The sequence below is a fragment of the Lepus europaeus genome, chromosome 3 (genome assembly GCF_033115175.1).
Source record: "Lepus europaeus isolate LE1 chromosome 3, mLepTim1.pri, whole genome shotgun sequence".
Lineage (NCBI taxonomy): Eukaryota > Metazoa > Chordata > Mammalia > Lagomorpha > Leporidae > Lepus > Lepus europaeus.
The window spans coordinates 138,761,238-138,779,354 of record NC_084829.1 but is presented as its reverse complement, the minus strand read 5'-3'; the positions used below and the strand labels follow the sequence as shown (position 1 = coordinate 138,779,354).

Sequence of the window (18,117 nt, the reverse complement as noted above, 5' to 3'; positions counted from 1 at the left end):
AGCTATGGGGCTTTCACTGTTGTCACAGTAGTATTACATTAATTCTTAATCAGGACAAGTTAAAGAATTGCCTATTTATCTGTATTTCTAGACAACGATCTCTGTAAGGCAACACATCTACTCATGATAGGTATTTATGCCTGTTCTAGGCATGCTAAGAAAAAAGCACCTGTTGAGAATAAGCAGACCTCAACACACAAGAATAATCACGTTGGGGGAGAAGGTGGAATCAGAAGCGGCCGGAAACCCAGGCACTCAGCTCTGGGATGTGGGTATCCCAGCAGCATTTTAATCACTGTGCCAAATGCCTGCCCCCCTCTCTCTCAGTTTTAAATAATAGCTTTCAGGATACAGAATTCCAGGTTGGTATTTTTTCTCTTACTACTTTACATATTTCACTCCACTTGCTTGCCTGAGTTAGGTTTACTGAGAAGTTAGATTTAATTCTTTGTTTCTCTATTAATAAGGCATTATTTTTCTCTGACATGTTTGTAGATGTTTTCTTTGATTTTCTGTAGATTGAGTATGTTACGTGTTGGTCTGAGATTCTCTGAGCTTCCTGGGTATGAGGTTTGGAGTCTGACATTAATTTGGGTAAATGTACAGTCACTGTTGCTCCAAATCTTCCTTCCCATTCTTTTCTATTATTCCCATTGTGTGTGTGTTATACCATTTCTAGTCCTTCCACTGTTCTTGAATATTCTGTTTATCTTTTCAGTTTTCTCTCTGTGCTTTCTCTGTTCAAGTTTCTACTGATCTGCAGACGCAGACTCCTCCTTCAGCTGTATCTAGTCTGCTAATGAGGTAATCTCATTTATTGTAGCATTTTTTATCTTAGTGGTTTCCATCTCTGTGTTTCTTATTTTGTCCTAGAATTTTCATCTTTCTGCTCCTGTTAGTCATCTGTGCTTGTGTGCTATCTCCTTTATCCATTATAGCGCTTAGCATAGTAATCATTGTCGTTTGACGCCTTGGCCTGATAATTCCAGTATCACTGCCATCTCCCAGTCTGTTTGTGATGCTCTGTCTGTTGAAACTGTGATGCTGCCGTTCAGTAACTTTTGTTAAAGGTAGACTTGGCGTCCTGGGTAAAGGGCACTGGAATGAACAGGCCTTTAGTGGTGTGGTGGCGGGGCGTGGGTGGGCAGGGGTATTCTGGAGTTCTGTGCTTAGGTCTCAGTCTTGTGAGTCTGGCTACCAGGCTGCGAACTTCACATGTGTTCTCAGTTTTACTCTCCCCGCTCAGGTGGGACAGGATGGTCAAAGGGGCTGGGGCGAAGGCTTCCCCTTCCCCAGGTGGCAGGCCAGAGGGAGCTGAGGTTGGAAATGTCCCGCCCAGGCCAGCGAGCTGCTGGGAAAGCCCCCGGGGTAGGCTGTGCTGATAGTTCCTGCTGAGGAAGGCCCTTGTTAAGGGGTGTAGAATGCTCTGCTCACACGGTCATCGTCCCCGGCTGGTGCCGGCAGTACAGGGGGACTACTCTGCACGTCACCGTGAGAACCTCCCAGAGGGGAAACTCAGGGAGGTGTGGGGGCTGCCGGGAACAGTTCCCCTGGACGTCCTGGTTTTCAGAGCTGCCCACGCCGAGCCTCCAGGACTGCTTGGATCACACTCAGGCTTTCCTGCCCAACACCGCTTCCGGGAGGTCCCCACCCAGGTAAGCCGGGACCCTCTGGGTCCCACTGTCTGTCTCTCCAGTCCAGGCGCGCTGGTTTATTTTGTGACACTACTTCTCTACCGGACCTAGGGGAATTGTTGACTTTTCCGCTTTCCACTGCTCTAACAATGACGCCCAAGCTTTTTGGACGCTGGAGCTGAAAGCACACTCTTTCCTTTTTACCAAAGCAGTCTGAGCGTCTGATCAGTGTAGAGTGTGGTGAAACTGTCCACTTTCTACTCACTCATTCTATATCCCTTCCCATCCTTAATCTGTTCTGGCTAGAATGATTTCTTCCCAAAATACTTCTTCGCTGTGAACAATTTAGTTCTTCTACGAGTATCTGTGGGTTTTTTTCAAGTCCATTTGGTCTCTCTGGGAGTGCTAACAACCAGTCCTACCTGTGTTTGCCGGTTGTGTCAGCATTTAAACAAGAGTGCCCCGGTTACACTGTTGTCCCTGTAAATGCCACTTTGGAAATGGAACTGGCCGCAGCTGCACAGCAGGCTGATGGCCTCAGGGCGAAAGTATCCAGTGTGTTTAGATTCCAAGTGATGGCATGGAGCTGTGTGCGCAGACCCAGCTTTCTCTAAGCCCCTCATGTGTCCCCACTGACGCTCACCTGTGCTTTGTGATCCACTCACACTACCTAGAGTAACGCACTCAGCTAACTTTGTATCAGAAGCACCTGCTCTTTTCTATCGTATTGGTCTGAGTGAGAACCTGTGTCTGTAGTCCCAAAAGCTCCCACAGGTGATTCTCCTATGCAATCAGGGTTTAAATCCACAGGTCTACAGCAAAGGCCAGTGGCGTTTCTCTGTGAAGGAACAGAGTTTTAGGTCTTGAAGGTCAGTCTCTGTTGCCACTACTCAACCTTGACCTTGTATCATGAAATCAGCCATGGCAAAGGGTGCATGGCTGTGTTGTAGAAGAACTTTATGTCTAGATACTGACATTTGAATTGCTGTAATTTTCATGTGTCATGAGGTATTTTTGGGGTTTTTAAAAACTATTCAGTGGAAACTATTCTTGTCTTGCAGGATGTACAAAAAACAGTTTCAGGTGGGAGTTGACCTGTGGGTTATAGTTTGGCACTCAGGGGTTTATAGTTTATCTGCTTCACTCCTGCAGTTTGGCTCCATAGGATAAAATGTTTCCCTCTCCAGATGACAGATAACTTTTTAAATGTATCCTAGCACTGGTTACTTGTTTTTACTTATTTTCAATTTTATTTAAAGGCAGAGTCAGAGAGAGAGAGAGAGAGAGGAGCAGAGATCTCCTATCTATTGGTTTAGTGTCCCAAGTGTTTCTCACAGCTGGGGCTGGGACAGGCTGAACCTGGGAGCCAACAACTCCATCCAGGTCTCCCAAATGGGTAGCAGAAGCCCAAGTACTTCAGCCATTGCCTGCTGCTTCCCAGATTACACATTGGCAGGAAGCTAGAATTGGACATGGAGCCAGGACTCCCACACTATTATGGGAAGTGGGTGTCCCAAATACTGCAGCAAACACCCGACCCCTGACTACTTAGATAAGCTGTATCAGAACATGTTAAAACACGGCAATGTTTCTGCTTTGTAGCCTTAGAAATAATAACAGGGGCCGTGTTGTGGCATGGAGGATGATTGTGCTGTCCTGAACACTGGCATTCTGTATACATGCCAGTTTGAGTCCTGGCAGCTCCACTTCGGAACCAGTTCTCTGCTAATGGCCTGGGAAAAGCAACTGAAGATGGCCCAAGTGCCTGGGCCCCTGCCACCCATGTAGGAGAACAAGAAGAAGCTTCTGACTTCTGCCTGGCCCAGCTCTAGTTATTGTAGCCATCTGGGGAGTGAACTAGCAGATGGAAGATCTCTGTCTTTCCTTATCTGTAACTATTTCAAATACATAAATGAATCTTTAAAAAGGGGGGGGATATCAGTTGGTATGCTTCTGTGCACAAGTAGCAAGCCCAGATTGAACAGCTTAAAACAGAAGGAGAGGTATTCTGTTATTAAAATATAGATAGGTTAGGTTAACAAGATTAGTTAGGTTAACTCAGGCAGGGTGAACTCAGCTGCTCTACAGTGTCATCAACCCAGGTGTTTTATTTCTACTTTACTAATTTCCTTACCAGTCATGACAGAGGTCTTGCCTCATGGCTGCAAGATGGCTGCAGCAGACCCAGGTATCACATGCAGACACATAATATCCAGCAAAGAGGGTGTTTCCTTGCATGTGCTTATTTTTAATAGTTAGGAAAACTATCTAGAATAGATGCCATTTTTCTCGTAGGTCTCCCCTTAGATCCCAAAAGCCAGATCAGTCTCTGCTGAGAGACTCTGATAGGACCACCAGGATTAGTCAGTCTGACACACCTCTGGTGCTTAGCAGAGCCGAGGCTGCCTTACATGGATGTTCTCTGGTTCTGTTGGCAAGGAAGAAGCCATAGCAATTGGAAGAGTCGAGTCTCCCGCAGAACTAGATTCTTAGAACAAAAACAAAAACTAAAGAAGGCAGTGTGCTCAGCTTCTCATTTCCATCTGTTCATTTCCCTTAAAGAACATTAGAGAATTGTTCAGTCCAATTTCACTAAAAGAAAGCATATTGATTTTCACCTAAATAGGCTATATTTTGCTTTAGTCCGAAAAAAACAACCATTATTTCTATCAGATTTCACTTAAAAGAAATGCACCCTATTTTTGCTTGCTTAGTTGTTTTCCTAAGAGTTTACAGCATTACATATCTAGCATAAAAATGTTCCTGTCGAAAGTTAAAAGCCACTATGTTTTGTTCATTTGGAACTGCCAAAGGATTGTCTAGTTTTGCATTTTCTATTGTAAAATACAAACAAAAATGTTTTCCTATTAAAAATTATGGCGCTGACATGTACATGTCACCCTCCATGAGTATTTTGATACACCTTCTAGTGATAATATCCATTCCCTCTCTATCTGAAAACCAGAGATTTGTATCAATTCCCAACTCAACAGTGCGAGAGGGATTCAAAAAGTCTGTGGCAAAATGGAGTTTAAAGGCAGGTTATGTTAGTACAAAAAACTGGAAATCCACGCATAGTTTTTTTCCTAATTTCAAAGACTCCCCCCTCCTCCCCTTATACTGACTTGCCCTACTGAGCACCCTGGCCCGCCTGGGGAGCACGGGCCGAAACTGCACTGTGGCAATTTTCAAGGGAGCACACGCCAGGCAGAGCGGAGTGTGCTTCTGCCCAGGACACAGAGGCCAGACTGCCGGCCTCCACTCTGCTTGGTACACAGCGTGGAACATGGGACAAGCCACTGCGCCTCTCTCGGCTCCAGCCCTGCTGTTGACAAAGCAAGCTCCCCAGGGACCCGCTGAGAGCTAATCGGCTTCTCCTTAGCACTGGAGCCAGTACTTCGGCCTCTACCTTCCAGTGTAGACCTGGTTTCTCCGCTGTCACTCCCGCTTGGTGAAGCCTGCAAACGCGGGCCTAGGGTTGCAGCATGACAATCGAAGTGCTATATAGTGAAATACTGCGAGACAATGACACAGGACAGTGGGTCCTGGCTCTCTCTCCTGCCCCAGCGCTGTCGGACAACCGTGATGTTCCAGCGAGACGCATTCCCGAGGAACTGGGCCAAGTCCCTCTCCCACTGTGGGTAGCACACTGGACGCCCTGCAACAGCAACGCCACACAACGTAACTTCGGAGGGCTTTATTTACTCTTTTAACTCGCACATCGGCAAAGCTCTGTGCTTCCACAGCTCACGGGGTCACCTCACCACCATCACTGACAACGCACGCTCGCCCACTGCCGCTCCGGAGATGGCCGTTGCTCTTTCTAGAACTCTCTGTGCATCCTGGAAACATTGACCCGGAAGTGGAACCGTGAGACAACCCTGCTCCCCCCACAACTGCTTCCGGGGAGGTCACAGCTAGCACCAGCGCTGGTCCGGCACGGTTCTGTTTCCTCATCTTTCAGAGCGGCACCCAGGCTCCCTGGGGACGCCAAGGTGTTACGTTCCCCCTAAATGCACACAGAACTTTCTCAGGGGCGTCGCACCTCTCGGCGGAGTCCGGGTCCTCTCCAGCTGGACCTGGGGGCCTTCTGCACTCACGGTGCGTGGGGCGTCCCGCGGGAGGAACACCGCTTTTCTCCCGCGGCTTACTTCGGCAGCTCCGGTCCGAGTGGACGGTCCTCCCGGCGAGGGGCTGGCCCCGGGGCCTCCTCCCCAGGGGCGCTCCTGGTGGCCTCCTCGTAGGAGGGCGGGAAGCCGAGCGAGGGCAGGGAGGCGTCCCAGGGCAGCGGGGAGTAGGCGAAGTCCTGCTCGCCGCCCCAGGGCAGGCCAGGCAGGAAGTCGGCCGCCTGGGTCGCAGCGTCGGGGTGCTCCGGCGGCGCGTCGGGGCTGGAGCCCGGGCCCGCGGGCGGCGCGCGCCTGCAGCGCCGGTACAGGAAGAGCAGCAGGAAGGCCAGGAAGAGCAGGACGGTGGCCGGGAGGAGGGTGCACAGGAAGGGCTCTGCGTCTTCCCGCGTGGAGCTCGCCCTCTGGGCGCCCTGCAGGTGGGGTGGGCGGGAGTTAGGTGTTGCTAAGGCCGTCGGGGCCCCTCCGGGCGTCTGTGAGCTAGGCGGGAGCCAGGAGCCTGGAACTCCATCCTGGTCTCCCACATGGGTGCAGGGGTCCAAGTCCCTGGGCCATCATTGCCTGCTTTCCCAGGCATATTAGCAGGGGGCTGAATCAGAAGTATAGAAATGGACCTGGACTGGTACCCATATGGGATGCCAGTGTTGCAGGTGGCTTAACATGCCGTCCCACAATGCTCCGGGGAATTTTTACTAGTTATGTACTTATTTAAAAATAGACCCAAATCTAACTTCTACATGTTCTTTACTTCTGGAACAAAATCTCATAGTGAGTTCATATCACGTATCAATAATCATTGACTCCTGGTTTGATAGCTGGCACTTCTAAAGAGTGAGATTTTTCAAATGCCTTAAATTTGCTTTTGCAATATTTGTAGGATAAATATGGGCATTTTGGGGGGGATTTTAAAGAAAAAATTACAGATCAATAAAAAGTGACATAAAAGGTATTGATTTTGTAGTTCTAGCTCACAAAAATTATGATGGTTCCTGATGTACTAAGCATGAGTAATATGATAGGCTTGACAGCATGCTCAGGGGTAAAATCGGAAAGCAACAGGAAGAAAGTACTCTAATTGCATCGACATTGCTTTTACTACAGCTACGAAGAAATAATGAAGTATGAAAACATTTCTCTAATGTAAAACATACAGGAGACAGTCTCAGTGCTGTATCCATTGTAATGGAAGGAAAGCAAACATCCTAAACCCTTAATGTTTGGAATAAGCAAGCAAAATATTAATCTCTACATGCTTATTTAAAATGAAACATAAAAATTAAACTCTGGGGCTGGGGTTCTTCCTCTGATTTTGGAGGGAAAAATACGTTGCTGGTCCTAAGTCCTTAGGAGACTGACTTGTCTTGTGTTGCTTTTTGTGATCTTTTTCTTTAATCTCCAAAGACTTTACAATGATGAGTGTGTTTTGATGCAAAATTAAATGGTGTCTTTAATATTGATATTGCCCAGTATTTTGTCCTTGGTTAGATATGAGTTAAGGTATTTTAGATTACCCATTATCTTTGGGTTCTGGGTTTGAATTCTGATACAACCTTCAGACACCTATGTGACCCTGGGCCTGGATTTTCTCCTCAGGAGTTATCATGAGAAATAACTAAAATAATGTGTGCAAAGCATATGGTGAATTAAGTATGTATATATTTATATCTCAGGGATGCAAATGGTCAGATTTAACAATAAAGCACTAAGGTAGAAGAAATCTAGAAATTAGATAAGGTTAGAAAATATAGTGAAGGTAAAATCAGTCATTCCTAAATTCATATTTTGATATGCTTTCTGAAAAGATATTTTAGTAACATTTTTATGTGTGTGATTATTGAGTTATATTTCTAAATTACGGATTCTTTGTTTTTTCTTTTTCTATTTCAGTATCACAATTTAACTTAAAATCTCTTGTGACACAATATGCGGCTCTGATTATAAAAGCATATGAGTAGATGAGCCATTAAATTACTATAAATATTAAGAAATCAAGTTGGAGTCAAAAGGGAATTAATTATAGTTTGTTTTGTCCCTCAACATGAATCATTAAAAAATATTAAAACTGTTATCTCTTCTAGTACTTAAACCAATCACTCCTTCATCCCTGTAAACAAGAACCATTATTCACAACCCATTTTTCTTCTTTCTCTATTTATAATATGGGCGATCATAGTTTCTGATCAGTTGTGGCCATGAGATTTGAAATTCTTTGTTATGCCCTTTAAGTTTCTGTGCCCTGTAAATTCCATGTACATGAAATGTAAAGCTGCTTAATTTTGACTTGAAAGATATAATAGGTAGTATTGTTTACAGTCGTGCCGCTTGTGGTGGTGTCAATATTGGTTGCAAAAACCAGGGAAAGAATAAATCCCACAATCCCTGCTGAAATCAGGACTTCATTCTTTGAGTTAAATTTATCCAAATAGCAAGTTGCTCTAGGAGGTTTCTCTAACACAGCAGATTAGGACAGTTGCCTTTTTTCTCAGTTAAGAGATGCACAGAAGTATAAAGCAGATTTATTTTGTTACTCTTCATTTGCTTATTTAATTATGTGAAAATTATTAATTTTTTAGTAGAGAAAGGATATCTTTTTTAGTCAAATGTTCTAGTTTCTTCACTAGTCTCAAAGTCTCAACTTGATATTTTTTGATGTGTACATTCACTCAAGGACTTTTCAGGGAATATTTTAAAGAAACATCCAGTTAAAAATAACTGCTGAAGAATAAATTTATATATGAACAGTATGCATATATATATATATATATGTATACACACACACAGTATACACATATATATAAAAGTTGAGTTCGGATAACTTAAATGCCAGTCTCAGCAGCTGATTTTCCAGAAAAGGAGAAAAGAGATTTGTTGCCCCTTTTCTTGTGCAGTCAGCAGTGTCACTCATAAAATTCTTTGGTTTTAGGTTTCTGCAAACACTGATCAAGACTCCTTAGGTGACTTGTCAGACAAAGCAAAGCCCTTGTTGCCCTCCTTAGAGACAAAACCTCCTTAATCCCCTCCTGTCCTTTTTTCTGCCAACTCCTTGGACACAGTGTTCCTTACGCAGCCAAGAATTGAAGAGACTCTTAATTTTGTATAAAAAGACATTGCTTATTGAGCAAGGACAAAGCTGTGACATCAAGGCACCAAATATTGATTCTTAGCTTCATGTGTTCCCTAATGTTTGATAGATCAAGTCTTTTAGGCTATGTTTATGGCAAGTAGGTTTTTTTTTTTTCTTACTTAAATGTATCATTGTAAAAATACAACTTTAAATTACTCTGTTTAGATTATGCCAATCAATGCATTCATATTTTTGTTGTATTCAAAAAGCAAGATGTTGTCACTAAGTCTGGACATCCTAAAAAGATAGGCATTGTTGGTTTGAAAACTGACGAGGACACTTTGGGGAAGAAAAGGCTGAAGCCAGGGGTACAGACCTGCAGCTGGGTCTCCTGAAGAGGCAGGCTTGGTTCGCTCGTTAGCCACTCGTCTGTCCCCCTGCCAGCATGACCGAACTTCCTCCAGCTGCTGCCCAGCAGTGCCCGCATGTTCGCAACCCACGGGTGCCCAGCCACCCTTCCACCTTGCTGCCCAGGTTTCCACGCGGCTGCTTGCCCTTGGCCCGGATCCAGGTGGTTGTGTTCAGCCGAAGGCTGTTGGTAAATTCGTCCTCTGATGAATGCAACAGGGAAAAGAAACCAACCAGAGAGCCCTCTCAGGGCTGACTGCGTTTAAATTCAGAGCCTTTCAGTTTGTTTTTGTGGCCTCTATCCCTACAAGGGTTGGCATCAGATAACAGCTATGGGAGAGCTTTGTACAGCAGCATAAGTACTGAGCAACAAATAAAGAGCCGCTTATATTTATGTGTGATTAAGACTCCCTCCCTTCCTTTCTGGTACCCCTTTCCAGAAACATATCTGGTCAAGAAAAACTACCTGAGCTGAATTCTCTTTACCTGTTTCTGGATTCTGCGGTACAGAGATAAGGGGTAGTTGGTAGAAAAGCAAGGATTTGTTAATGATATTTTATTGAATTATTTATCATTAGGCATCTTTCATCTAAAGTTGTACGGAAGCCAAACAGACAATAGCTCACAATGAATATTTGCTGATTTCATTTTTTTTTTAAAAATTGAATTGCGAGTATCTAAAAAGGCTTCTTATTATCCTGTGGACTTTATGAAATTATTCATATGAAGCTTATTGAATTTGAACATTCATGAGTTAACTTTGGGGTATTTAATGGAGCATGGGTATTATTTTGCTTTTAAGACCTTATCTTGTCCATTTTGTGCTCCAATAACAAGATACCTGAGACTGGGTAATTTATATAAAAGACATTTATTCCTCATAGCTCTGGAGGCTGGGAAGTACAAAATAGGGGTGGTGGTATTTGGTGTCCAGGGAGGGCCACCCTGCTGCCTCCTCTCTGGCAGAAGGCATAGGGCAAGCTAGCCAAATACTGAGTGACACCTCTTATAAGGCATTAATCCTATTAATGAGGAAGGAGCCCTCATGGCTTCATCATCTTTATTTTTTTCAGAGTTATAAGTATATATTTATGTTGAATATACTGCAACTTGCTTTTTTATAACCTAGAAACCTTTTATTTAAGGTATACAAACGTCATGCATTTCATATATACAAATTTAGGAACGTAGTGATTCTTCCCACTCTACCTTCCCTCCTGCCTGCATTCCCACCCTTCCTCTTCTTCCCTCTCCTATTCCTATTATTTTTAAGAAAGATCTATTTCCAATTTACTTTATACACATAAGATTAACCCTACACTAAGTAAAGAGTTCAACAAAGAGTGGGAAAAAAAATGGTCCTCAACAGTCGAGACAAGGGCTGCTTCACCTCTTACTATCACATTGGCAGCTCCTGACTTTAGAGACAAAGTGTTCAAACTGTAACAAATATGGTAGTTAAATTCTTACTGTTAGTATAGTGTCATAGATTTACTCAGAACATCAAAGCCATATCCTTAACTAAAGTGTCCAAGTGATGGTCATGATGTGGAAGTTATATATTTTTTTTAAGATTTTTTATTTTATTTATTTGAGAGGTAGAGTTACAGACAGTGAGAGGGAGAGACAGAGAGAAAGGTCTTCCATCTGCTAGTTCACTCCCCAAATGGCCACAACAGCTGGAGCTGCATTGATCCGAAGCCAGGAGCTTCTTCCGGGTCTCCCACATGGGTGCAGGGGCCCAAGGACTTGGGCCATCTTCTGCTTTCCCAGGCCATAGCAGAGAGCTGTATGAGAACAGGAGCAGCCGGGACTAGAACCAGCACCCACATGGGATGCTGGAGCTGCAGACGGAGGATTAACCTACTGTGCCACAGCGCCAGCCCCAATGTGGAAGTCATATTTCTTAACTGAGACCCTGCACCTCCCTCCCACCCCAGCATGCCACCTTTTGTTAATTAGGATTCTCAAATACTGGCCCCTGGTGGTCTCTGCTTAGGTTTTGAGGGTTGGTTGATTACAGGAGTAGGGAACACCAGCCCATAAAATAATTTTCTCTTAGCCTACCAAGGCACCTGCAGGCAGGACTTGAAATTCAGTAAATCTACAGCAGGCTAATTTTTAAGTTAATAATTTTATATAGCCCATGAATGATATCATTAATACCCAAATGGCTCTTGGCAGAGGCAAGGTTCCCCAGCTCTGTACCTTGTCGATACATGGTTTTCATTACCCTTTCAAACACAGCTGCCCTCCTGAATAGAATGTGGCACTTTACCAAACTTCTCATTTGTGGTTTAAGTTTTCCCTGAGTTTCCTGGTGTCTCAATCAGTATCCTAGCGTGGAACACTGTTTTCGTTTTATCCTTTTATTTCTTGTAGTGGAGAAAGCTGATTCTGTGCATTCAGGTAAACTGTTGCCTTTCCTGATGGACTCTTATTTTAAAGTAGATCCTGTATCTTCATCCCTGATGCCTTAGGAACATCTGGCAACAGGTGTACTACTTGGTTTTTTGCATGCTAGTGGCTTTGTCAAAACTATAGCCTCTGCCTGAACCATCTGTCCATGCCTTATTTAATTATATAAATAGCTCTACTTCCTGAGAAGCAAAGTGGCAGTCTGTGTCAAAAGTGTTAAATATGTATCTAACATCAACTATCTTCTAGCAGTAACTAAATTACATTTTTAAAAAACCCCTGCTTTTATGGATACATTTTTGGGGACCAAGAGAAACAAATTATACACATAAAATATTAGAAGGTGATAAACACAATGGCTAAAAAGATAAGTGGAAGAGTAAAAGTTGGAGAAGTGACTTTTTAAAGACTTATTTGAGTTACAGAGAGAGGTAGAGACAGAGAATCTTCTACCTGCTGGTTGACTTTCCAAATGGGTGCAACTGCCAGGGCTGGATGAAGCCAAAGCCAGGAGACAGGAGCTTCATCAAGGTCTCCTATGAGTGCAGGGACCCAGCTACTTGGGCTGTCTTATGTTGCTTTCCCAGGTGTATTAGCAGGGAGTGAGATCAGAAGTGGAGCATCTGGGACATGAACTGGCATCCATACAGGATGCTAGTGTTGCAAACAATGGTTTAACCCCCTTGTGCCACAATGCTGGCCCCATGTTTGAACACTTTTAAAGTTGGTAGTCAATTAGAACTTCATAGTGTAAGCAACTAGTATTTGAGCAAAGACCTGAAGGATGCAAGGGACTGATCATGGAGACGTGGATGAAAGAGCATTGCATAACAAAGGTACAACCAGAGCAAAGGTCCTGTGGCAGGCACATAAATACCTGGTTGTTTCGCCAGATGGCTAGGAGAGATGTAGATGAGGTCAGCCAGGAGATGTGGGGGTTGGAAAGGCAGCATAGAATTCAATGTAGAAGAGCATTGTCAGAATTTTGGTATTTCTTCTTAGCGAAACTGAGGAGCCATGTAGAATTTTAAGCACAGATGTGACAAGATCTGACTTCCATTTACAAATATCACTCAGGCCTCTTTGTTATAGATTTAAAGCAGGGTGACAAGTTAGGGGCTTTTTGAATAATTAGGAAAGGGATGGGCATTGGATTATAGTAGTTACGATGCCACTTAGGATGGCTGATTTCTATACTGGAGTGTCTAGGTTCAAGTCTCTAGCTTCATTCCCAATTCCAGCTTCTGCTAATGCCCACCCTGGGAAGCAGAGTGATGGCTGAAGTACTGAAGTCCCTGCCACCCACATAGGAGACCCACTTGGAGATCTGAGCTCTTGGCTTTGACTTGACCCAGGCCTGGCTGTTGTGGGCATTTGGGCATTGGATTAAAGATCTCTATCCTTGTCTCTCTGTATTTCAAATATAATGAAAACAAGCAATTAATGAAAGTTTTAAAAAATAGATCAGAAATAATGGATCAGAGTAATAGCCATGGAGATGGTAAGAGTCTAGATTTTGGATATATTTTACGGGTCTAGGCAACAAGATTTGTTGAAGAACTGAAGGTGGCATAAAGAAAGATCTAGAAAGATCCCAAGATTTTAGGTTTTGAGCAATTGGAATGACTGTTGTCATTTACAGAGAGAATGAAGATGCTCTGGTGGGGAATTGTTTTGCTTTGTTTTTCTTTTTTTTTTTTTTAAATTTTTTTTTTAATTTTTTTTATTTTTGACAGGCAGAGTGGACAGTGAGAGAGAGACAGAGAGAAAGGTCTTCCCCTTGCCACTGGTTCACCCTCCAATGGCCGCCGCGGTAGGCGCGCTGCGGCCGGCGCACCGCGCTGTTCCGATGGCAGGAGCCAGGTGCTTCTCCTGGTCTCCCATGGGGTGCAGGGCCCAAGCACTTGGGCCATCCTCCACTGCACTCCCAGGCCACAGCAGAGAGCTGGCCTGGAAGAGGGGCAACCGGGACAGGATCGGTGCCCCGACCGGGACTAGAACCCGGTGTGCCGGCGCCGCAAGGCGGAGGATTAGCCTGTTGAGCCACGGCGCCGGCCTGTTTTGCTTTGTTTTTAAAACAAGAAGAATAGATATCAGCAGCTGAGTTCTGGACGTGGCAAGTTTCCAGGGTCTGAGTTTGGATATTTGAGTTCAAAGAAAAGGACTAGACTAGAAATATTAGTTAGAACTCATTGGCAAGGAACAGCATTTAAGGATGGGGGACTTACTGAGCACTACAAGGGAATGAATGTTGGTAGGATAAGCAGGCAGAGTGATTGGGCAATGAAGTAGAAAGGGAACTAAAGGTGTGTGGGGTGCTGGAATCCAAGTGAAAAGTTTTTTTTCATGCTTTTTAATTTTTATTAAACTTTTATTCAATAAATATGTTTCTAAAGTACAACTTTTGGATTACAGTGGCTTCCCCCACCAATAACCACCCTCCTACCCACAACCATTCCATCTCCCACTCCCTCTCCCATCCCATTCTTCATCAAAATTCATTTTCAATTTTTTCTTGACAGGCAGAGTGGACAGTGAGAGAGAGAGAGAGAGACAGAAAGGTCTTCCTTTTGCTGTTGGTTCACCCTCCAGTGGCCGCCGTGGCCAGTGCACTGCGGCCGGCACATCGTGCTGATCTGAAGCCAGGAGCCAGGTGCTTCTCCTGGTCTCCCATGGGGTGCAGGGCCCAAGCACTTGGGCCATCCTCCACTGCACTCCCGGGCCACAGCAGAGAGCTGGCCTGGAAGAGGGGCAACCAGGACAGAATCTGGCACCCCGACTGGGACTAGAACCCAGTGTGCCGGTGCTGCAAGGCAGAGGATTAGCCTATTGAGCCGCGGCACTGGCCTCAATTATCTTTATATACAGAAGATCAATTTAGTATATAGTAAGTAAAGAATTCAATAGTTTGCACCCACACAGAAACATAAAGTATAAAGTACTGTTTGAGTACTAGTTATACTGTTAATTCACATGTTTCTAGGAGAGAGTAATTGTCTATCTCAATACCACTGTATGATCAGAAACATGATGAATGAAGTTTACTATTGGATTTAAGTGAGAGTAGTGGGAGGATGGTTAGTAGTTACTTGGACAAGAGCAGTTTTGAAGCGGTATTTGGGGAAGAGCCTGACTGTAATGGTTTTGAGAGAGAAAGGGAGGAGAATAATTGGAGGTAGTACATATGAGCAACTCTTGATTTACCCTTCTGGAAAGGGGAAGAGAGAAATTGCACAGTAGCTGCATGGAGAAAGAGTCAAGATCAAGGTGATAGATCATAGAGATAAGAGAACATCAGTACATATCAGCTCTTAGCAATTCCACTTCTAGGAATTCTTCAAGAAATAATCTGATGGCTATTCAAAGATATGATCTGCTAAGTACTCTAAGATATATATTGTTGAAAGATGCTTGAACACAGCTGTCCATATTAATGAGCTGGAAATTTTTTAAATGTCTAGAAATAATTGGTTAGATGAGATATAAACCTGAGATACCACCTGAAAATAAAAACCAGAAAGATATAAACATTTTGCATGTTATGAGTAACTTGTCAGAAATGGCACTATAGTTGATTATGAATTTGCATGTGTCTACAAATAGGAAAAATGTTATTGCTAGCATCATTTGTAAGCAGTGAGGTGATAGGTTGTCTTTATGGAACTTAAAAAAAATTTTTTTTGACAGGCAGAGTTAGAGAGAAAGGTCTTCCTTTTCCATTGGTTCACCCCCCAAATGGCCGCCACGGCTGGTGTGCTGCGCTAATCCAAAGCCAGGAGCCAGGTGCTTCCTCCTGGTCTCCCATGCAGGTGCAGGGCCCAAGCACTTGGGCCATCCTCCACTGCCCTCCTGGGCCACAGTAGAGAGCTGGACTGGAAGAGGAGCAACCAGGACTAGAACCCGGTGCCCATATGGGATGCTGGTGCCGCAGGTGGAGGATTAGCCAAGTGAGCCATGGCGCTGGCCCTTTATGGAACTTTTAAAATGTATATTTTATGATTTTTATGAGTATATGTTACGCAAATAAAGAGTAATAGTTTCAAGGTTTGTCTATCCTTGAAGGCCCACATAAAAACAATTCTGGGGTAATATTCTATAATTTCCTGTCCTCCACCCAGATTAGAATGAGCCACAGTTACCTCTGATTTCCACAGCATTTTCATTAATCTAATATTATAGCACTTATTTGAATCAACTTTCTATTATTCCATCAACAAATTAGGGTATTATTAGTTGTCTTAGAAGGGATTCACTGAGGCCGGCGCCGCAGCTCAATAGGCTAATCCTCCGCCTTGCGGCGCCGGCACACCAGGTTCTAGTCCCGGTCGGGGCACCGGATTCTGTCCCGGTTGCCCCTCTTCCAGGCCAGCTCTCTGCTGTGGCCTGGGAGTGCAGTGGAGGATGGCCCAAGTGCTTGGGCCCTGCACCCCATGGGAGACCAGGAGAAGCACCTGGCTCCTGGCTTCGGATCAGCGCGGTGCACCGGCCGCGGTGGTCATTGGAGGGTGAACCAATGGCAAAGGAAGACCTTTCTCTCTCTCTCTCACTGTCCACTTTGCCTGTCAAAAAAAAAAAAAAAAAAAAAAAAAGGGACCCACTGAAGAGTTAAGTAAAATAATGGTTTATGCTGTGACTCGAAATTTGTTCAGATAGACAGGGCCAATAATCTGGATTCACTGGAACTGGAACTACTTAGAAAAATGCTGTCATATGCGGGTTTTAATGACCCAAGTCTCTCTTTTATCTTCACTGCATATACTCACTGGTTTATTTTTTCCCCCACATGAAAAGGAGAGTATTTCCTTTCACTTCCCTGAGGTTGTTAACTGTCTCACATTCTCCAGCTCAAGACTTTGGCTAAATGGAAATTACAGACAATGATTATGGTTAATCCAAAAATCCCATTATCTACCTCTTAAACTTCTCTAGCTATTCCCAAACTCAGCATAGAATGTTGTTTATATTTATTATGCCTTTCTTATGCTTTATTCTCTTCTAAAACTCCATTTGACTGCTCTGTTTTATTACCCACCACCCTATTAATTTGCTGTTGTATTTTCAAAAAGTATCCAGACTTCCAGGTTTTCTGGTTTGATTGGTTGTGGATCAGTTGGTCATGGGGAGATGATTTGTCATTGTGTCACATATTTCATTTTTTTCTGGGCCAATAAAAAAAAGTCTCAGAAAATGAATGATTGGAGAACAGTTGAATAAACCAAAGATGACTATAGGAAGACAGCATTTCTTTTTCCACATTCAGTTTCTAAGCTAGGGAATACATTTGAATTTTCATAAACTGGTCAGTGTACTGTCTCCAGATGCTATTGTAAGAATTAAGGCAGCTGATTTGATTAGGGTGACAGAAACACTAATCAGTAGACTGCAGGCAGCCCCGTGATGAATCACCCTCCCTGAATCAGACTTCTATGGAAACTCAGGGTTCACCAAAGGGTCACAGATCGGCTCTTTGGTTTTGTTAAACTTTGGCCTTGATAATGGGAAAGGAAAATGATAGTTTGACTAGTAAATCAACTGGCAATGCAAGCTACAAGAGGATAACTCGGAGTGATTTTAAAAACCAACTGAGAATGATGATAAAAATATTAAGATTATTTTGGAAAAATGTAAGCACTGACAAGACTGGTGGTTGAAATAGAAGATGCTTTACAAAATTATGGAGGAGTAATTGCCATAAAATAGAAGATAATTTTGCTACTAAGTGTATATTCAAAGGAAATAAAATTAGCATGTCACAGGGGCATCTGCATTTACATGTTCATTGCAGCGCTATTCACAATAGTCAAGATGTGAAATCGATGGATGGGTAAAAAAATGGGGTATATACACACAGTGGGGTAATATTCAGTCTTTAAAAAGAAGAATGGTGTTCCTGTCATTTGTGACAATGTGGAAAAACCTGGAGGACATTATGTTAAGTGAAATAAACCAGGCACAGAGAGATAAATTCTGCATGATACCACTTACATGTGAAATCTAATAATGTTGAATTCATAGAAGCAGAGAGTAGAGTGCTGGTTTACCCAGAGCTGCAGAGGGGGCAGAGAAATTGAGCAGGTATTAGATAAAGTTTGTAAAATTTAGGAAGAATGTGTTTGAGAGAGATTATAGCATGGAGGCCAAGTTAATAACAATATATTGTACATTTAAAATTTGCTAAGAGAATACATGTTAAGTGTTCCCACCACAAATAAATATGCAAGGGCAGAAAGGAAGGCAAAGGTCTCATGAGTTTAGTTCTATCAGTTTTGATGATTTTATTCATTTCTGTAGTCATCACTTAAAACAAGATATAGAAACATTTCCATTACCTTGGAAATTTCCCTTATACCTTTAAAAATTTATTTTAAAGGGAAGAGCCAGAGGGTTATTTCAGAGACAGAGGGAAGAGGGAGAGAGAGCCTCCATCCCCTGGTTCATCCCCAGATGTCTGCAACAGCTAGAGCTGGAG

At 43.5% G+C, this 18,117-nt stretch overlaps 1 protein-coding gene across 1 annotated transcript; it reads right to left on the bottom strand.

Annotated features, from left to right (window-relative positions):
* Positions 1-1,051: 1,051 nt before the first annotated feature.
* Positions 1,052-9,309, bottom strand: SMIM28 (small integral membrane protein 28). The gene is made up of 3 exons (XM_062187275.1): positions 9,199-9,309; positions 5,786-6,171; positions 1,052-1,388 (listed from the first exon to the last, which is right to left on the bottom strand). The coding sequence occupies exons 1-3, from the start codon at positions 9,307-9,309 to the stop codon at positions 1,052-1,054; spliced, it is 834 nt and encodes a 277-aa protein (XP_062043259.1).
* Positions 9,310-18,117: the final 8,808 nt, after the last annotated feature.

Bases quoted from the DNA above. Each gene is read 5' to 3' on its own strand.
- SMIM28 (XM_062187275.1), bottom strand. From the start codon at position 9,309: ATGCGGGCACTGCTGGGCAGCAGCTGGAGGAAGTTCGGTCATGCTGGC. The intron at 6,172-9,198 runs GTCTGTACCCCT...CCCCACCTGCAG, and splicing joins TTCAGGAGACCCAGCTGCAG to GGCGCCCAGAGGGCGAGCTC. The intron at 1,389-5,785 runs GTAAGCCGCGGG...CTTCCTCAGCAG, and splicing joins CTCGGACCGGAGCTGCCGAA to GAACTATCAGCACAGCCTAC.